This window comes from Tachyglossus aculeatus, chromosome 25 (genome assembly GCF_015852505.1).
Source record: "Tachyglossus aculeatus isolate mTacAcu1 chromosome 25, mTacAcu1.pri, whole genome shotgun sequence".
Taxonomy (NCBI): Eukaryota; Metazoa; Chordata; class Mammalia; order Monotremata; family Tachyglossidae; genus Tachyglossus; species Tachyglossus aculeatus.
The window spans coordinates 27,432,798-27,451,413 of NC_052090.1; the positions used below are offsets into that span (position 1 = coordinate 27,432,798).

Here is an 18,616-nt window from a genome sequence, read left to right on the forward strand (position 1 = left end):
GGAGGCCGCCTCTCCTCAGGCTGCTCAGAAAGGGCCAATCCATCAATCCGTCGTATTTATTGAGCGCTTACTGTGTGCAGAGCACTGGACTAAGCGCTTGGGAAGTGCAAGTTGGCAACATACAGAGACAGTCCCTTCCCAACAGTGGGCTCACGGTCTAGGAATCAGAAACCAAGCCGCTGGCAACATCCGCACCAGGTGGTTCCCGATCCTGACTATCCAAGTCCGGTCGCTCCGAACAACCGGCCCCATTGGGCAGGCCTCCTTGGAAGCCTTTTTTGTTGGAAGTGACTCAATTAGTACTATGATGGTTATTGGTTAAGTGCTTACTACGCGTAAAACACGGTTCTAATCACTGCTCAAGAGCTTCAGCGTGTCCTGCCAGAAGAGTCTCAGTCCTTCTGCTGCCCTCCCTGTTCCGAAACCTGGTTGGCGGTGGCCCCTGTCAAGTCCAGTAGCCGTGGTCCCCGACACATACACAGCTGCACGTGCACGGTGTTTGGAAGCACAAGTCCCGGTGCGCCAACCGGCGCTCTAAATCCCAGCTGCCCACATGGGCATCTGCCCACGGGCACACCCTTTTCGCAGGCCTTGTGGATAAGGGAGTTTGCACCCTTTGGAGTAAAGAGAAACGAAAGCTGGGTCCGTAGGGTCAGGCTGGGCGGGGCTCACCCTGCAACGTAAATGAGATGGAGAGGTGGGAAACGGCGCCGGGAAAGAGGACGGGAATCAGGAGGATGAGAAAACGTGTTGCAATGTGAGGCATCATCATCATCATCATAATATATGATAATCATAATAATTGTGGTATTTATTAAGCACTTACTATATGCCAGGCACTATACTAAGTGCTGGGTTAGATACAAAATAATTGGGTTGAACACAGTCCCTGTCCCACAGAGAGCGCTCACAGTCTTATTTCCTCTTTTTCAGATGAGGTAACTGGGGGACAGAGAAGTGAAGTGACCTTCCCAAGGTCGCACGGGAGACGAATGGCAGAGCCGGGATTAGAACCCAGGTCCTTCTGACTCCAGGTTCGTGCTCTATCCGCTAGGACTTGCTGCTTCTCTAATGACTTAGGGTTGGACTTTGGGGTGGGAGTGCCTCTTCAGCAATTTCAGAAAGACATCTTCTGCTCCTTTGAAATTCTCCAGCGTACACAGCTGCTCTGGGGAGCGGGGACAGCCTACATCATCCCAGGAGGGGCAGATCTGTTGCGAGGGTGGACTTGGATCTCTGGGGGATTTGGGCCAACTCAAATGACTTCCCAGGCACTTTACCCACGTGAAACCTTATCGATCGACAAATCATTCATTCATTCAGTCGTATTTATTGCGTGCTTACTGTGTGCAGAGCACTGTACTGAGCGCTTGGGAAGTACAATTCAGCAACATGTAGGGACGGTCCCTACCCAACAACGGGCTCACAGTCTCGTATTTATTGAGTGCTTACTGAGCACGGGGCACTGTACCGAGCGCTCGGTAAATGCGGCCGACCCCCGGTCCGGCCACCTGGGGATGGAGAACGGGACGCCGCCGTCAGGATGACCTATCTTCCTTATCCACCCCTTCCCTGATAGCCCCCTCCTTGTGGGTGAAATGGGATGGCTGGGACTGGGCCTGCAATATCCCCCTTGAAAATGCAAAATTGGGATTGCCACACCATCTGGGAGAAATCCAGGTGTTCTTTTGGGCTCCACTGTGCACCCCCAAGAGAAAACCTTCCACGGATGAAAGACAACAGGGACTTGACTGGGGTTTATCTCCTCACATGGTGCCGCGAGTCAGTGCACATTGGAGAAATGTAGACTTTTGTGGGGTATGATTTGCTCCGGCAGCCTTTCTGCCCCTGACCTTGTAGATGAGAAGAATCAGCGCCATTTCGCAGCCAGTCATCATGGCTACCGTAAAGGGAGCCACCGAAGCCAGGTGTGCTTTGGGCTGGGGAAACGAGAGCTGAATGATGGCGAGCGCCAAGAAGCTGTTGAGAACTCCACTCTCAATAGCCACCGTCTTGCGGGCTGGAAGAGGCAGCGTCAGTAGTTCAGCGGAGCAGTAGCCGATCCCCAGCCCAAGGGAAGGGACGAGCGTCCCCAGGAGAAGGACCTGGAGACTAGCCGCTCTGAGAAACGCCAGTCCCGCTCGGAAGCTCAGATAGATCCCCGCGGACATTAAAATGAAGCTGAACGGTCTAACGAGTTTTTCCAGGTAGCTTGCCATTTCTGGTTTGCTCCGCTTAACGATCATTCCGGCCGACACAGGGAGTACTATGAAAAGGAGCGTTGCCGTGATTTTATAAACGGGGATGTGAAGTGAACCCGTCAACCCCATCAGCCTGCTATACCCGAAGGAGTTGATAGGCATCATCGCTAGTGCTAACAGTGTTGAGGTGCAGGTCATCAAAATGGCCAGAGTGGTATCCCCTTTCAAAAGCAGGGCGTACAGGTAGCCCCCGCCCCCTCCCGGGCAGGTACAGGTCATTAGAAAACCAAAAGACACCTCCTGGGGTAATGCCAAAATCCTGGTCAAGAGGAACCCGCAGAACGGCATGACAAGAAACTGAATGACCGCCCCGAGGATGACCGGCGAGGGGTCTTTCCAAACCATCCGCAGCGTTTCCCATTGAATTTTGCAACCGAAAGCGCATTTGTTGAACAGAACCATGGGTAAAATTAACATCAGGACATAGCGATCGAAGCGCCCGAGCGCCTCGTGGAGAGGCTCCGCTTTTCTGTCGTGGATAACTTTGATTTTGATGTCTGGAATTTCTTCAATTAAATTGTTTTGCCCACCTTCGGGATCCCACAGTCGAACGGTCAGAGCCGTCTCTCCTTCTCCACCCGCCGCCACGAGCGTCACCGTAAAGACGGTCACGTCGGATGAGCTCTTGGCCACGTTTCCCGCGCGCACCAGTGCTGGGTCTTCCAGATGCACCGTGAGGTAGCTCGCGTTGGGCCGGTTCCTTCTGTAGCTGGACCTCACCGTCAGTGTTTCTTCCGCCTCGGAGAAAAGCTGTATTTCCGTCCCGTCTGTCTGGAGGAAGTGGTTCGGCACCCTGGCTTCTCCGAGAGCCACCAGCAGCAACACTCGGATGACCGAAAGGTCCGGGATCATTCTGGAAAATGAGACCGATTCTTTCTTCAAAATCGGGAGACCCTGAAAACGGCTTTTTTCTCCCAGGTCATCGGACGCCTGTTTGTTTGCGGTGGAATGAGCCTTTAATGGTTTTGCCGGATCAAAGTCCAGAAGTAAGTGGGGTGAACAGCCTTGGCTGCTTTTCGAATAGGGTAAACAGATCCGGTAACCCAATCTGGGGCTTAAAGAAGCCGAGCTGTGTAGAGGTATCGAGGAACCGAAACAGAAACCCCAACTTGCGTTTTTTTTTTGTTTTATTATTATTATTTCATCTTTTCCCTCATGACCAGCCTGTGTGATAGGTAGAGAGAGGCTTATATCGTGATCCCCATTTTACTGACGAGGAAAGAGAGGTCCAGAGAGATTAAGCGACTTGCCCGCCGTCGCACAGCAGGCCAGTGGCAGAGCGTGGATTCCTACCCGGTTCGCCTGACTTCCCCCCAAACCCGCTGACTCCCCTTAAGGGAAGGCGGCGGAGTCTTCCCCGGGCCCAGCCACATCCCCGCCCCACCGGATCCGCCCTCCGGGGCCCGGGGGCCCTGCCGGCGGCCCCGCTGGCGGGAGCTCCCGGAGGGCAGGCGGCGACCCCAAGCCGAGAGAGCCGGGCCGGGCCGGACCGGGCCGCGGGAAGGGGAGAGGCAGAGTGTCTCCCCCTCTAGACTCTAAGCTCGCTGTGGGCATGGAATTTATCTGTTATGCTGGACTCTCCCAAGTGCTTAGAACAGTGCTCTGCACACAATAAGCGCTCAGTAAATACGACTGACTGACAGTGCTCTACACACAGTAAGCACTCAGTAAATCTGACTGACTGACTGACTGACTGACCGACCGAGCCGGGGGTTTCTTGCTGCTGCTGCTCCGGGGAGATGTCTGGTAGCTCTGGACGTGCGGGTGGGCGGGTGCTGAGCGGCTGCTCTGCCTCTCGCTTCCTGTCCCCACCCCCTCGGACCACTGGGTCCACAAGGAATGTACGCCCTCTCTTCAGTAATAACTCTGCTCTTCAGTTTTATTTATCACCCACGGTCAGAAGAGTGCATTTAGTTGTAATTCTAAAACAATGAACTCCCATGGTACCCTGGCCCTAGCCCTAACAATGAGGTTGTTTTATGCCTGTTGTAATAACCTGATATTTAATTCATAAAATGCCTGGCGATTAAGGAGACAGAGCCATCTACTGAAACTGCAGTTGTATGGTGAAAAGGCATCTTTTTCTGACGTGAAATACCGACCCGGTGTTTCCGCCTCCTGCTCGGCCCGCTCCCCGACGGACTACTCTAAGTAAGAGTCCGCCTCTTCTAGCCTTTGTTCCTGATTCTCAAGATATTCCAAGATAATGTTTCCACCGTTATACAAGGGGTCATCTTTCTTAGCAATCCAGGTCTCCAACGGGTGATCCGAGGGTAAAGCTTCTCCTGACACAGCGTGACACATCTTTAGTTTCTGCAACGAGAGAAACGACTCATGGCTTCAAGGGTATTTGTCCTTCTGTTATATTTAAACCACCTCCCGCTTTCCCTCGCAGAAAATCATTGTTGTCTGCCTCTCCCCGTCGGCTGGTAAGCTCCAGGAGGGCGGGGGACATACGTCTTGTTCCACCTCTCTCCCCCAAGCGCTCAGAACAGTGCCTCGCACTCAGTACGCAGCACCGATTGCTGTGATGAAACACAAAACTCCTTGAAGAACAGTGTCTACCGCGACGCCTCACCTTGGCCGTGGCTTTGTTGTTATCGTTTTTCAGGTTGGCTGCCGACGCTGCGAAGTCCACCGCTCGGCCCACGCTCCATGTCCTACTGAAGAACATGGGTTTGCTTTGCTCCTTACTCCCTTTGGGTAAGAAAACTTGAAAGTAAATTCTTTCTGTCTGTAATGAAAAAGGTTGAAAATAGACGTGACACCTCTGGTGGCTGGAAACTTTATGGAGAGTCACAATCCTGGGATGGGGGCAGAGAAGGATGGGGGGAAAAGAAGCTAGCAAAGCTTAGGAGGGCTCTGGGGAAGGGAGAGGGCACTCGGGCAGCACGCTCTCTGGCATCCCACTGCCCAGGGACCCCCCCGGTGCTCTCTCTGACTTTCCGGGCATTCGTCTGGAAAATGAACCAGGGCCGCCCCGGACTCCCGACCGTTACCCGAAGGAAGGAGGAGGAGGCGTCTTCCCTCTCGTCCTACCAAAAACTGCCACCAGGTAGAATTAAAAAGTTCCTCTCTGGGGATGGAAAAGCGAGAGTTGACACCGGAGTACGCCAGTAATCCTACCAGACTGAGGTTTAGGGCAGAAAATGAAAAGAAAACAACTCTCAGTTAAGGACCTGCAGGCCTGGTTTTGGGCTAGTCCCTTTCTTTATTTATATTAATGTCTTTCTCCCCCTTTAGATCCTAAGGTCGTCGTGGGCAGGGAATGTGTCTGCTTATTGTTGTATTGTACTCTCCCAAGGGCTTACTACAGTGCTTACACAGCTGACAAGTGGCGGAGCCGGGATTTGAACCAAATCCCAGCTCCGCCAATTGCCAGCTGTGTGACCTTGGGCAAGTCGCTCCACCTCTCTGAGCCTCAGTTACCTCATCTGCAAAATGGGGGATTAAGACTGTGAGCCCCTCGTGGGACAACCTGATCAATCAATCAATCAATCGTATTTATTGAGCGCTTACTGTGTGCAGAGGACTGTACTAAGTGCTTTCACTGTACCATGTACCATGCACTGCACTAAATGCTGGGGGTAGATACACGGTAATCAGGATGGACCTAGTCCCCTTCTTATCTATGGCTCACAGTCTCAACTGGATGGAGTAGGGTACAACCCTCATTTTACAGATGAGGAAGTTGGGACACGGAGAAGTGAAGTGACACACCCAAGGTCACACAGTCGGCAAGTGGCAGGGCTGGGATAAGAACCTAGGTCCTCTGATTCCCAGGCCCGTGTTCTTTCCGCTGGGCCACGCTACCACTAGGAATTAACTTGGAACCTGTTTCCAAGGAGTTCCAGAGTTTTCAGAGAGAGATTATCTTCTCAGTGTTACTTTTGTGGGAAATGAAGTTCAGGGAGGACAAGAAAATCGGCCAAGGTCGAGCACCAGTCAATAAGAGCCAAATTAGCCCGTCAGCGGTGTTTGCTGACGGAGCACTGTGTTCCAAGTTCTGTCCTAGGCACAGAAAAGGGATGCAAGTCCTCGAGCCTATTAAGGAACAGACAGAGAGCAGGGTTTCCCAAGAAAATGTAAGCTCACGATGGGTCAGGAATGTGTCTACCGACTCTGCTGAACTGTACTCTCCCAAGCGCTTAGTACAGTGCTCTGCACGTAGTAAGTGCTCAGCAAATATATACCGACGTGGATGAGATATCACGGACGGTAAGGAGAGGCCTAGGCAGTAGCTGTAAGCATCTCGGACCCACCTGCGGCAACGATTCATCCCCACAGGCGTGCATTTTTAACTTCATTAATGCGACTTTGGCTGCAGTTCCACTGTTTTTCGCTCCTTTCCTCCGTGAGCAAGCTGCCTGTCCTTTCTTGGAATCTGAAAATATAACAAACGTGGCCGTCCCAGTCCTCGGCAAGGGCTGGAGTTTCCGTTCTTGCATCCCCAAATATTTAGCCCTCCACACCGCTCCCCAGGTTCTCCACCCTGCCCATTCAGTGCCGACCAAGGGCCGTGCGTCCCTGGTCTAAGGCTCCAGAGCCCCGGGCCCGAAGGCCGATGGAACTTCAGTCCATCCCCAGGCCGGGCCCGACCACGGAGGAGGGGCGGCGGTAGCGGCCCGATGGGCCCCACGGCCGGCTCCTCCCCTAGTAAGGGAGGAAAGGGGAAGCCCCCACCCCGTGGCAACTACCCGCGTTTCTAGGCGGACTTGCGTTCCGCGGCCCGTCAATAGGCGAGACTCCCCGCGGACGGGGCAACCTGCTTCGGTGGTGGGCCCCTGGCCGTGCCAGTCTAACCACGCGCCCTCTGCCCATCTGGCAGCAGGGCGGCTGAAGAAGGCTGAGCCCGGGCGGCGGACCCGAGAGGCGGGAGATCGGCACGCTCGATCGGAGGGCGGGCGGGTGGGCTCTATAAGGAAACCCAAATGTGGACGGCACCGGGCCCTCCCCACTGCAAAAACTCACCTACGATGTCTCTGACGAGCTGTTGGGTGGCGGCCATCCGGGGCTTGGGGACTTCCAGTTTCTCACAGGCATGATCGGCTTGATGGCGGTGCCTACACGCAACGGAACACGCAATAGGTCACGGACCGGCAGAGGGGTAAATGAGATTTCCGGGTGTACATCTTCCTTGGATTACCTCAAGCAAAAGTGCTTCTCACAGGAGGGACATAACATCCGCACAAGCTCCCTTTTATCGCAGCCTTTAAATGAACAGGGATAAGAGGGGGCTTCGTCCGCTTTTGCTCTCTCGGGCTTTATATTCACCTAAAAGAAAGAGAGGGAAAACTGATCTTCACCTAAGCCAAAAGCCCTCTCATCTCACTGGGTTTCTAGCGGGGTCGGAAACTCGAGACTTTTCACGTAGGTGAAGGGTGGGAGAGTCGGTCGATCGATGGTATTTAATGAGTGGTTACTACGTACGGAGTACAGTACTAAGTAGTTGGGAGAATACGCTACCAAAGAGTAGGTATAAATGATCCCCGCCCACGACGAGTAGCGATGTGGCCCGGTGGAAAGAGCCTGGGCCTGGGCGGCAGAGGACCTGGGTTCTAATCCTGGCCCTGCCACTTGTCTGCCGTGTGACTTTGGGCAAGTCACTTCACTTCTCTGTGCATCAGTTACCTCATCTGCAAAATGGTCATTATGACTGTGAGCCCCACGTGGGACACGGACTTTGTCCAACTTGATAATCTCGTATCTCTCCCAGTGTTTAGTGACACAGAAAGGAGGGTTAAGACAGGAAAGTGCAGTGTTAAGTCAGGGAAGGCCTCTTGGAGGAGATGCAATTTTAGTAGGATTATGAAGCTGGGAAGAGAGGTTTTTTTATTATTATTATTGTAGTTGGTTAAGATCTTACCATGTATCAAGCACTGTTCTAAGCACTGGGGTAAGACACAAGTTAATCGGGCCGGACACAGTCCCTGTCCCACATAGGGCTCCCAGTCTAAAGAGGAGGGAGAACGGTCATTGAGTCACCATTTTATAGATGAGGAAATTGAAGTAGCTTTCCCAAGGTCACACGGTGGGCAAGTGGCAGAGCCAGGATTAGAACCCAGGTCCTCTGACTCCCAGCCCCAGGCTCTTTCCACTAGGCCAGGCTTCCTGTCAGATATGAAGGGGAAGGGAGTTTCAAGCCAGAGAGAGGCTGTGGACAAAGGGCCAGTGGCAAGATAGAGGAGATCAAGGTGCAGTCAGTTGGCATTAGGGGAGCGAAGTATGCAGGCTGGATTGTAGTAGGAGAGCAGTAGCAAAGTAGACCCATTGTTGGGTAGGGACCGTCTCTATATGTTGCCAAGTTGTAATAATAATGATGGCATCTGTTAAGCGCTTACTATGTGTTGTACTTCCCAAGCGCTTAATACAGTACTCTGCACACAGTAAGCGCTCAATAAATATGATTGAATTTAAGTAAGGTAGGAGGGAGAACGCCGATTGAACGCCTTAAAGCCGACGGTAAGGAGTTTCCGTTTATTGCGGAGATGGATGATTGACATTGGAGGTTTTTGAGGTGAGGGAAGACTTGGACTGAACGGTTTTGTTTTTCTTTTTTTTTGAAAAATGATCCAGGCAGCAGAGTGGAGTATGGACGGGAGTGGGAGGTCAGCAAGGAGGCTGATGCAGGAGTCAAAGAGGGATACATCAAGTGTTTGGATCAGCGTGGTTGCAGTTTGGACAGAGAGGAAGGGATGGATCCTAGAGATGCTGAGATGTGAGGGGTCCAATAAGAGGTCCCACATCCACTTCCCATTCCAGCATCTGAAGCTCCGCCAAACGTCGCCTGGAGGTTCTCAGGTCGGAATGCTTACTTCCAGACGACTGCTCTCTACAGAAGCAAAGACACGTACGTGGCTGCCGGGGCTGTGCCCTTTTCCCTTGCAGCCCTTAGAGCCGCCGGCGCGCTTGTCACCTCACAGACGCTTGACCCGACCGAGTGGCTCAAAGCCCCCGGCCCTGAGTTTTCACCGGCTCTAGCGATGAAGGTCAAAGGGCACCGACAGCCAAGCTACCAAGGTGGGTTTTGCCCCGTGGCATCCTCCTCCCTCTTTGGGAGTGCCCAGACCCTCTGAACCCCCGAAAGTCTCCCCCGAGTATTCCGAGCGTGGATGCTATAAGTGGAAGGAAGACTGGGTTTACTTTTCATCCGAAAGTTTTCTGGGCAAACTTTCTGTAATAATAATAATAATGATGGTATTTGTTAAGCACTTACTATGTTCAAAGCACTATTCTAAGTGCTGGGGAGGTTACAAGGTGATCAGGTTGTCCCGGGGGGGCTCACAGTTTCAATCCCCATTTTACAGATGAAGTAACTGAGGTACAGAGAATTTACGTGACGTGCCCAAAGTCACACAGCTGACAGTTGGCAGAGCCAGAATTTGAACCCATGACCTCTGACTCCAAAGCCCGGGCTCTTTCCACTGAGCCACGCTGCTTCTTCCCTGCAATAAAACAGGGAAGAAGGAAAACCGGCCAAGGTGGAATGAGCGGGGCGCCGTGTCCCGGCCATCGTCCCGAGCCACGTCTAGCGTCGGCCAGGGCGAGAGGCGGCTTAGCCTGAGGTCCTCTTTCTGAAACATTTGGAGTTTGAGGGTGAGGTGGGGCTGGCGGGCGAGCGGATGCGGGTGGCTGGGTACGGGCTTACTTCATTTATTCATTCATTCATTCAATCGTATTTATTGAGCGCTTACTGTGTGCAGAGCACTGGACTAAGCGCTTGGGAAGGACAAGTTGGCAACATATGGAGACGGTCCCTACCCGACAACGGGCTCACGGTCTAGAAGGGGGACACAGACAACAAAACATGTTCACTTCCAGGGTCCGGTATGGTCATCTGGCATTTCCCAGCGCAACAGTCATCTCAGACTGCTGGATGGAGTCCCCAGGCAGACGCTCGGGACACGAGACGTACTCGGGAGACAAGCGGAAATAATCTGTAGTGTTCGCAGCCACCGGGCGGAAACGCTGCCCTCCGAAAAGGAGCCTTTCCTCCCAGTGCGGGCGGACGGCTGGGACTCCGTTCTCTGCGCCAGGAGCCAGCGCGGTACATTCTGGCCAGACTGGCACGGGGAAGGGAGGGAGGGAGGGAGGGAGGGAGGGAGCACGCATCCGACCAGGTGAGCCCGTCCGGCTCAGCGCGCCACGGGGATCGGAGAAACGGCGGGCTCGCATGCGGGCAGCGCGAGAACCGGCCGGGAACACAGATCGGCCTTTTTTAAACGTGGACTCTTGGAGACAGCGTTGCCCCCCTGTTCTTGGGAGGCCGGGTGGAATTTTTCAGCTAAACAAAGCTTCCCATTGAGAAGCAGTGTGGACTAGTGGGTAGAGCATGGATCTGGGCGTCACTAGGACCTGGGTTCTAGATCCGCTCTGCCCTCCTTGTCTGCCGTGACTAAATAGTAAGCTAGTTGTGGGCAGGGAATGTGTCTATTGTTATATTGTATTCTACCAAGCACTTAGTAATGATGATAATAATGCTGATGGTATTTGTTAAGTGCTTACTCTGTGCCAAGCACTGTTCTAAGCGCCAGGGTACATCCAAGGCAATCAGGTTGTCCCCCGTAGGGCTCACAGTCTTCAACCCCATTTTACAGCTGAGGTAACCGAGGCACAGAGAAGTTAAGTAACTTGCCCAAGGTCATCATCATCATCATCAATCGTATTTATTGAGCTCTTACTGTGTGCACAGCACTGTACTAAGCGCTTGGGAAGTACAAGTTGGCGACATATAGAGACAGTCCCTACCCAATAGTGGGCTCACAGTCTAAAAGGGGGAGAGTCACACAGCTGACAGGCGGCGGAGCCGGGATTAGAACCCACGACCTCTGACTCCCAAACCCGGGCTCTTTTCCACCAAGCCACGCTTAACTTCTCGATGCCTCAGTTACCTCATCTGCAAAATGGGGGTGAAGACTGAGCCCCACGTGGTACAACCAGATTACCTTGTATCTACCCCAGTGCTTAGAACAGTGCTTGGCACATAGTAAGCGCTTAACAAATACCAACGTTATTATTAAGTGGCACAGCAGACAAGTGGCGGAGCCGGGATTAGAACCCATGTCCTCCTCTGCCTCCCAAGCCCGGGATCTTTCCACTAAGCCGTGCTGCTTTTCCTGTTCTGCACACAGTAAGTGGTCAATAAATGCTACTGACTGACTGACTGTGTGACCTTGGGCAAGTCACTTCACTTCTCTGTGCCTCAGTTTCCTCATCTTGAAAAAGAGGATTAAGACTATGAGCCCTATGTGAGGCAAGGACTGTGTCCAACCCGATTATCTGGTGTCTGCCCCACAGCTTAGAACAATGCCTGGCATACAGTTAAGTGCGTAACAAATACCAATTATTATTGTTATTGTTATTATCATTATTAAATGTCGCTAGGCCACCATGCCAAGCATGAGGTCAAAAAGATGAAGGAAAGGACCAGGAGGAAAATCACCTTCCATAAATTTGTCTAATACCCCAAATTTTTATCAGAGGAGCTCACAAAAAAAGTCACTCCTGGCACTCATTTGCTCTATAAAAATGAAAGCCGCATTAATTAAGTAAGTTCTGAAAGGAAGCACAGACCTCAAAAGCCAGAATATTTTTAGCCAAGCTTTGGGAAAAGTTTCACGTAAACAGAAGACTCTCATTACCTCAGGGCAGTCATGAGATTCCCTGCTTCGGTGCTCAAGGCTGAAAATACACAAGCAAAGATAGAACTCAGAATGAATAATACTAATGATAATGTAATACTAATGATTATAATTGAGGTATCTGTATGCCTCGATATGTATAATTGAGGGATGCCAAGGACCGTACCAAGCAACAGGGTGGATACAAGATAACTGTGAGCCCACTGTTGGGTAGGGACTGTCTCTATATGTTGCCAACTTGTACTTCCCAAGCGCTTAGTACAGTGCTCTGCACACAGTATGCACTCAATAAATACAACTGATTGATTGATTGATTGATAACCAGGCCAGGTACATCCCTGTCCCACATGGGGCTCAATCTAAGGAGGAGGGAGAACAGGTACCTAACCCCCATTTTACAGAAGAGGAAAGCGAGGCACAGAGAAGGTAAGTGACTCACCCGGGGTCACACAGCTGGAAGTGGTCTCGTGGAAAGAGCTTGGGTCTCGGAGTCAGAGGACCTGGGTTCTAATCCTAGCTTCACCATATACCTGCTGTCGAATCTTGGGCAAGTCACGTAACTTCTCTGTGCCTCAGTTCCCTCATCTGCAGAATGGAGATTCAGTACCTGTTCTTCATTCTACTCAGACTATGAGCCCCATGTGGGATCTGATTATCTTGAATCTACCCCAGCGCTTAGTAGTATTGCTTTGCACATAGTAAGCGCTTAATAAATGCCATCATTATTATTGGTAGTAATAATAATAATAATGACGGCATTTATTAAGCACTTACTATGTGCAAAGCACTGTTCTAAGCGCTGGGGAGGTTACAAGGTGATCAGGTTGTCCCCGGGGGGGGGGGGGGGGCTCACAATCTTAATACCCATTTTCCTGATGAGGTAACTGAGGCACAGAGAAGTGAACTGACATGCCCAAAGTCACACAGCTGACAACTGGCGGAGCCGGGATTTTAGTAGTACAGTGCTTGGCACATAGTAAACACTTAAATACCACAATTATTGTTCATAATTCTTAATTATAAGCGGCGGAGTGGGGATTAGAACCCAGGTCCCCTGAGTCCCTGGCACATGCTCGTGCCATTAGGCAACACCACTTTTCAGATGTCCATTTGACAAGCGTTTCCAAAACTGCACTGTGTACTAGGATTATGGGTATGTACACTGAGAAGGTCTCAAAATGATTTGCATTCTGATAACTGGAAAAGGGTAAACGGTTTCAATAAAGAATATGTTAGAGTTGTGTTTGGAGTTAAAATGTAACCCAACACTGCCCCCTTAATAGCTGTGAAAATCAATATTTTATCATTCTCTCTGACCTGTCATTTGTGTCTCGGGGTGCTTTCAAAGCCACCGATTAGGTCCATTTTAATTTCTCCTAAGGCATCGGGGAGTGATAGGTGAATGTTAGATCTGAAGTGAATACTTCACTTTTGCACCCTGTGAAAGGTTTCTGAGGCCTGGTCGGGCAATCTGAAGGAGGAAGATTTTATGAGGTATACATTTGTTCCCTGATTCACAGTCATCCTGGCAATTGCTTTGAGAAGATCTGTGAAAGGAATATTTTTTTCATGCCTTTTGCACTTAACATGTAAAAGGCTGCACTATGTGGTTGATTAAGTGGAGTTTTAACAGAAGCAGCATGGCCTAGTGGAAAGAGCACGGGCCTGGCAATCAGAGGACCTGGGTTCTAATCCCTGCTCCACCGACTCTTTGCTGTGTGACCTTATGCGAGTCATTTAACTTCTCTGGGCCTCAGTTTTCTCAACTGTAAAATGCGGATTAAATCCTATTCCCTCCTACTTAGACTGTGAGCCCCAAGTGGAACAGGGACTGTGTCCAGCCTGATTAACTTGAATCTACCCCCAGCACTTACAACCGTGCTTGACACTTATTAGGAGCTTAACAAATACTATAACAACAACAGCAATAATGATATTCCACTTCACTTGGTCAATTCTCAATCTTTATTTTAGCCTCCAAACACCTCTTAGGATAACCAGTAGGAGGGGAAAAAAGAGCAGAAGGGTTTGGTTCCTGGAAAACTTGGTCCTGCTCAGATCACCTGATAACCTTGTATCTCCCCCAGTACTCAGAACACTGCTTGGCACATCATAAGCACTTAACAAATGCCACCATTACTATTATTATCACATTAACAAGATAAAAATCAGTAAAACCTCCAGCCCTAAACCTCATTTGGAACAAGAGCAGGATCACTGGCTAAAAGTTACACGGTCCAAGGGGCCATCTGACAGAGTTAAGTTCAGTTCCTGGGTAAGTGGGTTGGAGCCAGTGAGACCCAGTACAGGGCTGGGGGGGACAGAACCCCCCGGTTCGCTCAGTGGTGGTTACTCACATGACAGTTTCCTCCATGAGCACAGAGATTGAAACTTAAAAAAAAAAAACCCTAACCATCGGTGTGAAAAGACAACAATGATAATGGGTTCTGTCCAGTCCTCAGTGAGGATCAGTTGCTAAGGACACCAAAATCCCATAGGAAGCTTGCTACTACCATACAGTCTTACCAAAACACACCAGAACAGCCATCGCATACAAACGGAAGGAAGTCTGAAACCAAAACAAAACAATATTAATGTTCTCTTTAGTCAAAATCAGATTTTGGTATTATTTTATGAAAGCAACAAGTTTGAACCTGGCCTGCTTCTATAAGAAATGAGCGTGTGAGAAAACTGAGAGTGTGAGAATGTGTGTGTGTGTGTGTGTGTGTGTGTGTGTGTGTGTGTGTGTGTGTGTGTGTGTGAGAGAGAGAGAGAGACAGAGAGAGAGAGCGCTCTGTCGGTTCTTTGGGCTACGAAGATGACGCTCCTAACAAGAGAGGTTCATGAGGAAGAGGAGTGATAGACCCTCATCTTCCTCCCTCAGCACCCTCCAAAGTGCCTGGAGCAGTTTTCATTACTCCTGTTGGAGTCATGATGCTCTCAAAAGCCTCTATTCTCCCAGACACCCCATTTCTTCTTGCTCCGAGTCAGGCTGGCCTGGCTTCTGCAGTCCATCTCTGCCTTCTGCATCCTCGGCTGTGCCGTATCTCCTGAAGCAGCTCGGTTTGTCTTTAAACCGTCAACCGATCCTCTCTGTTCCGGGGTCCTCACGTCAGCTCGCCCGTCCCCCGGGTCCGACAGCCGGTCTCCTCCGCGACCTCGAGGGAGGCCGGCTCCAGGCCCGACCACCGATTACGTTGCGGGCCTCGCTCCCGCCGTGCCGCACGACACCTCGTAGGGGCCGTCGGACGGCGCTAGCGGAGGGGCTCTGGAAACCAGTCGTTGCGTCTGAGCCAAGTCCGGGCTCTACAGGTATAGAGGAGGCCGAGCGGTCCGATGACTCTCTAAATCTTCGGGCCGGTCTGCTCCTCGATCCCAGGTCGGCCCGCACTCAGCCCGTCCGTCATCCCGGTCTTCGTGGTTTGGTTTTCTTCCTGTTTCTTGATCCTCGGCCAGTGTTGCTACCTTAAGTATTTCCGCTTGGAGAACTCTGAGTTATGGTTAGGGTTGGCCGGGTGTAGGCCTGGCGCACGGATGATGGTGAAAAGTGCTTTATAATCACCCCCTGGTTTTTCGGGGAGCCAAGGAACACCTGAGGAACCGATTGGAGGACTTTGTAGTTCATCTTAGTCTCCTGAATCAAGTTTTCTGAAGCATCCACATCCAATTTTAACACTAGACTCCAGGCTCCTCCCTGTATCCTCATGGAGTACTGTGCAGAATGGGTCGAAAGGGATCGCACCTGTCCATAGCCCTGCTTTAATCCCTTGTGGAGGGTGAAAGGCGGAGATGTGGCTTGTTTAAGTCATCTCAGAGTCTCTATAAACTCTTCAGGGCAGCCAGACCCCTAGGCTACGCTCTTCGGACCGCCCTGCCGTTCCCCACTCTGCCGAGTCTGTCCGCCGCTTCCCGCTCTGGTGGGCCTGGAGCCGACACCATCCCAGGAGGGCAGGGTGGAGCCCGTCGTCCAGCCACCCGGCTACCAGGACGACGGCTCACTCCTGGTCGCCAGTGGGGAACCGTGAGATCTGGATTTATTTATTTCTATTAATGTCTGTCTCCCCCACTACTCTAGACTATAAGCTCGTGGTCAGGGAATGTGTCTGTTTATTGTTGTAGTCTTTGAAGCGCTTCGTACAGAGCTCTGCACACAGTAAGCGCTCAACAGATGTGATTGAATGAATTTTACAGAGTCCCCAACCTGGGTCCACAAGTGACCGGGGATGGGCGGTTGTGAAAGGGCAATGCGCCCTGGTGTGATGCCCCGGGGCGGCCCTTTCTGAGCCTGGTCCCTGAGGCGGGCAGGCGGGTGGGCAGGCGGGCGGGCGGGCGGGCAGGTGGGCGGGCGGGCGGGCGGGCAGGCAGGCAGAGCCCCTGGAGCCAAGGGCTGGGCCTGTGGCTTGAGCCAGACGGTTCTAGCTCTGGCTCTGACTAGCTGTGAGGCCCAGTAGAGCTCAAAGGCCCATCTCCTGCCCATATTGATTGGCCCAAGGAGCGGACCCACCGCACCCCCGAAAGGGCCAGCCCCACCACCTCGTCACCTAGGGGCAGGACGTACAGGGGGCCCCAGAGTTTAAACCAAAGGGGGTCCTGTCCCAGACGCCACCGGCCGTTCCTGGGGCAACTTGTTGTATTCTATTTTCCCAAGCGCTTAGTACAGTAATAATAATAATAATAATAATAATAATAATAATGATAATAATAATAATAGCATTTGTTAAGCGCTTACTATGTGCAAAGCACTGTTCTAAGCGCTGGGGGGGATACAATGTGATCAAGTTGTCCCACGTGGGGGCTCCCAGTCTCAATCCCCATTTTTACAGATGAGGGAATCAATCAATCAATCAATCGTATTTATTGAGCGCTTACTGTGTGCACACTGTGTGACTGATTGATTGTGCAGAGCACTGTACTAAGCGCTTGGGAAGTACAAGCTGTCAACATATAGAGACAGTCCCTACCCAACAGTGGGCTCACAGTCTAAAAGGGGGAGACAGAGAACAAAACCAAACATACTAACAAAATAAACAGAATAGATATGGACAAGTAAAATAGGTAAATAAATAGAGTAATAAATATGTACAAACATATATACATATATACAGGTGCTGTGGGGAAGGGAAGGAGGTAAGATGGGGGGATGGAGAGGGGGACGAGGGGGAGAGGAAGGAAGGGGCTCAGTCTCTGCCTTGTTCTTAGAACAGTGCTTGGCACATCATCAGCGCTTAACAAATGCCACAATGATTAAACTGGATGGCCCATGGGGCTAATGGGCAAAGCCGTCCCGCCCTCCCTTTGAAGTATATGATGGCATTTATTAAGCGATTACTATGTGCGAAGCACTGTTCTAAGCGCTGGGGAGGTTACAAAGTTATCAGGTTGTCCCACGTGGGGCTCACAGTCTTAATCCCCATTTTACAGATGAGGTAACTGAGGCAGAGAGGAGTCAGAGAAGCAGCGTGGCTCAGTGGAAAGAACCCGGGCTTTGGAGTCAAAGGTCATGGGTTCAAATCCCGGCTCCGCCAACTGTCAGCTGTGTGACTTTGGGCAAGTCACTTCACTTCTCTGTGCCTCGGTTACCTCATCTGTAAAATGGGGATAATAATAACAATGGCATTAGTTAAGCGCTTACTATGTGCAAAGCACAGTTCTAGGCGCTGGGGAGGTTACAAGGCAATCAGATTGTCCCACGGGGGGCTCACAGTCTTAATCCCCATCTTACAGATGAGGGAACTGAGGCCCAGAGAAGCTACCGTGAGCCTCCCCTGGGACAACCTGATCACCTTGTAACCTCCCCGGCGCTTAGAACGGTGCTTTGCACACAGTAAGCGCTTCCTTCCAGACCGTGAGCCCACTGCTGGGTAAGGGCCGCCTCTAGATGTTGCCAACTTGCACTTCCCAAGCGCTTAGTGCAGCGCTCTGCACACAGTAAGCGCTCAATAGATACGATTGAATGAATGAACAAACACCAACATTATTAAGTGTCTTGCCCACAGTATCTGTCTCTAATTCGATTTCCCTTGACGCCTGTTTACATGTTTTAATGTGTGCCTTGGCCCTTCCGGACTGCGAGCCCGGTAGGGGCAGGGATCGTCTCTCTTTCCTGCTGAATTCTGTTTTCCAAGCGCCTCGTCCAGTGCTCTGCCCGCGGTGAGCGCTCAGAGACACGACTGAGTGAGTGAATGAATGAATGAATGGATGAACGAATGAATGAATGGGGCCCGCCCCGTGCGTGCGTGCGTGCGTCCGTGCGTGCGTGCGTCGGTCCGTGCGTCGGTCCGTGCGTGCGTGCATCCGTCCGCGCGCGCGCCCGCCGTCGGGGGTTGGGGGGCGTGGGTTGGGGTCCCACCTCTCCGCCTGCAGCGGGCCACCTGGCAGTGCCGCCCGATCTCCAGCTCGGCCATGGCTCGGGGCTCGGGGCTCGGGGCTCGGGGCTCGGGGCCCGGGGCTCGGGGCTCGGGCCGCTCCGCCACACACAGACCCGAAGGGCCGGGGACAGGGGAGGGGAGGGGAGGGGGGGCGCCGCGCGGGGCATCCTGGGATGGCGGAGGACTGGCGGGGCCTCCGGGGGGCGGGGCCTCTGGGGGGCGGGGCCCGGGTGCGCCAATCCCCGGGCAGCGCGCGCCGGGCCGAGGGGAGGCCCCGGGCCCGCACACCCTGCTGACCTCACGGGGCGGGGGGGGGGGCAGCCCCAACTCATTCATTCATTCAGTC

General features: G+C 52.1%; 2 protein-coding genes and 1 long non-coding RNA gene across 4 annotated transcripts; 1 reads left to right on the forward strand and 2 right to left on the reverse strand.

Annotated features, from left to right (window-relative positions):
* Positions 1-994: 994 nt before the first annotated feature.
* On the forward strand, positions 995-8,870 carry LOC119945506. Of its 2 annotated transcripts, none has more exons than XR_005456241.1 (3): positions 995-1,034; positions 4,873-4,964; positions 8,838-8,870. It is a non-coding gene; the product is annotated as an uncharacterized LOC119945506 (long non-coding RNA). The 2 variants fall into 2 exon arrangements; XR_005456242.1 differs by lacking the exon at positions 995-1,034 and adding an exon at positions 4,523-4,690.
* On the reverse strand, positions 1,410-3,173 carry SLC10A5 (solute carrier family 10 member 5). Its single transcript, XM_038766661.1, has one exon. The coding sequence runs from the start codon at positions 3,111-3,113 to the stop codon at positions 1,767-1,769; it is 1,347 nt and encodes a 448-aa protein (XP_038622589.1). The 5' UTR covers positions 3,114-3,173; the 3' UTR covers positions 1,410-1,766.
* Positions 3,966-18,324, reverse strand: ZFAND1 (zinc finger AN1-type containing 1). The gene is made up of 8 exons (XM_038766662.1): positions 18,252-18,324; positions 14,429-14,471; positions 11,903-11,942; positions 7,408-7,535; positions 7,233-7,324; positions 6,524-6,645; positions 4,840-4,995; positions 3,966-4,574 (listed from the first exon to the last, which is right to left on the reverse strand). Exons 1-8 carry the CDS (start codon positions 18,304-18,306, stop codon positions 4,404-4,406), a joined length of 807 nt encoding a protein of 268 aa, XP_038622590.1. The 5' UTR covers positions 18,307-18,324; the 3' UTR covers positions 3,966-4,403.
* Between the last annotated feature and the right edge of the window lie 292 nt (positions 18,325-18,616).

What these genes read in the sequence shown, in the direction of transcription:
- SLC10A5 (XM_038766661.1), bottom strand. Translation starts at nt 3,113, where the DNA reads ATGATCCCGGACCTTTCGGTCATCCGAGTGTTGCTGCTGGTGGCTCTC.
- ZFAND1 (XM_038766662.1), bottom strand. Translation starts at nt 18,306, where the DNA reads ATGGCCGAGCTGGAGATCGGGCGGCACTGCCAGGTGGCCCGCTGCAGG. An exon ending in AATCTCATGACTGCCCTGAG is followed by an intron (nt 7,536 to 11,902) that starts GTAATGAGAGTC and finishes TCTTTCTTTTAG; the next exon opens with GTGAATATAAAGCCCGAGAG. An exon ending in GCTCGTCAGAGACATCGTAG is followed by an intron (nt 6,646 to 7,232) that starts GTGAGTTTTTGC and finishes TTATATTTTCAG; the next exon opens with ATTCCAAGAAAGGACAGGCA.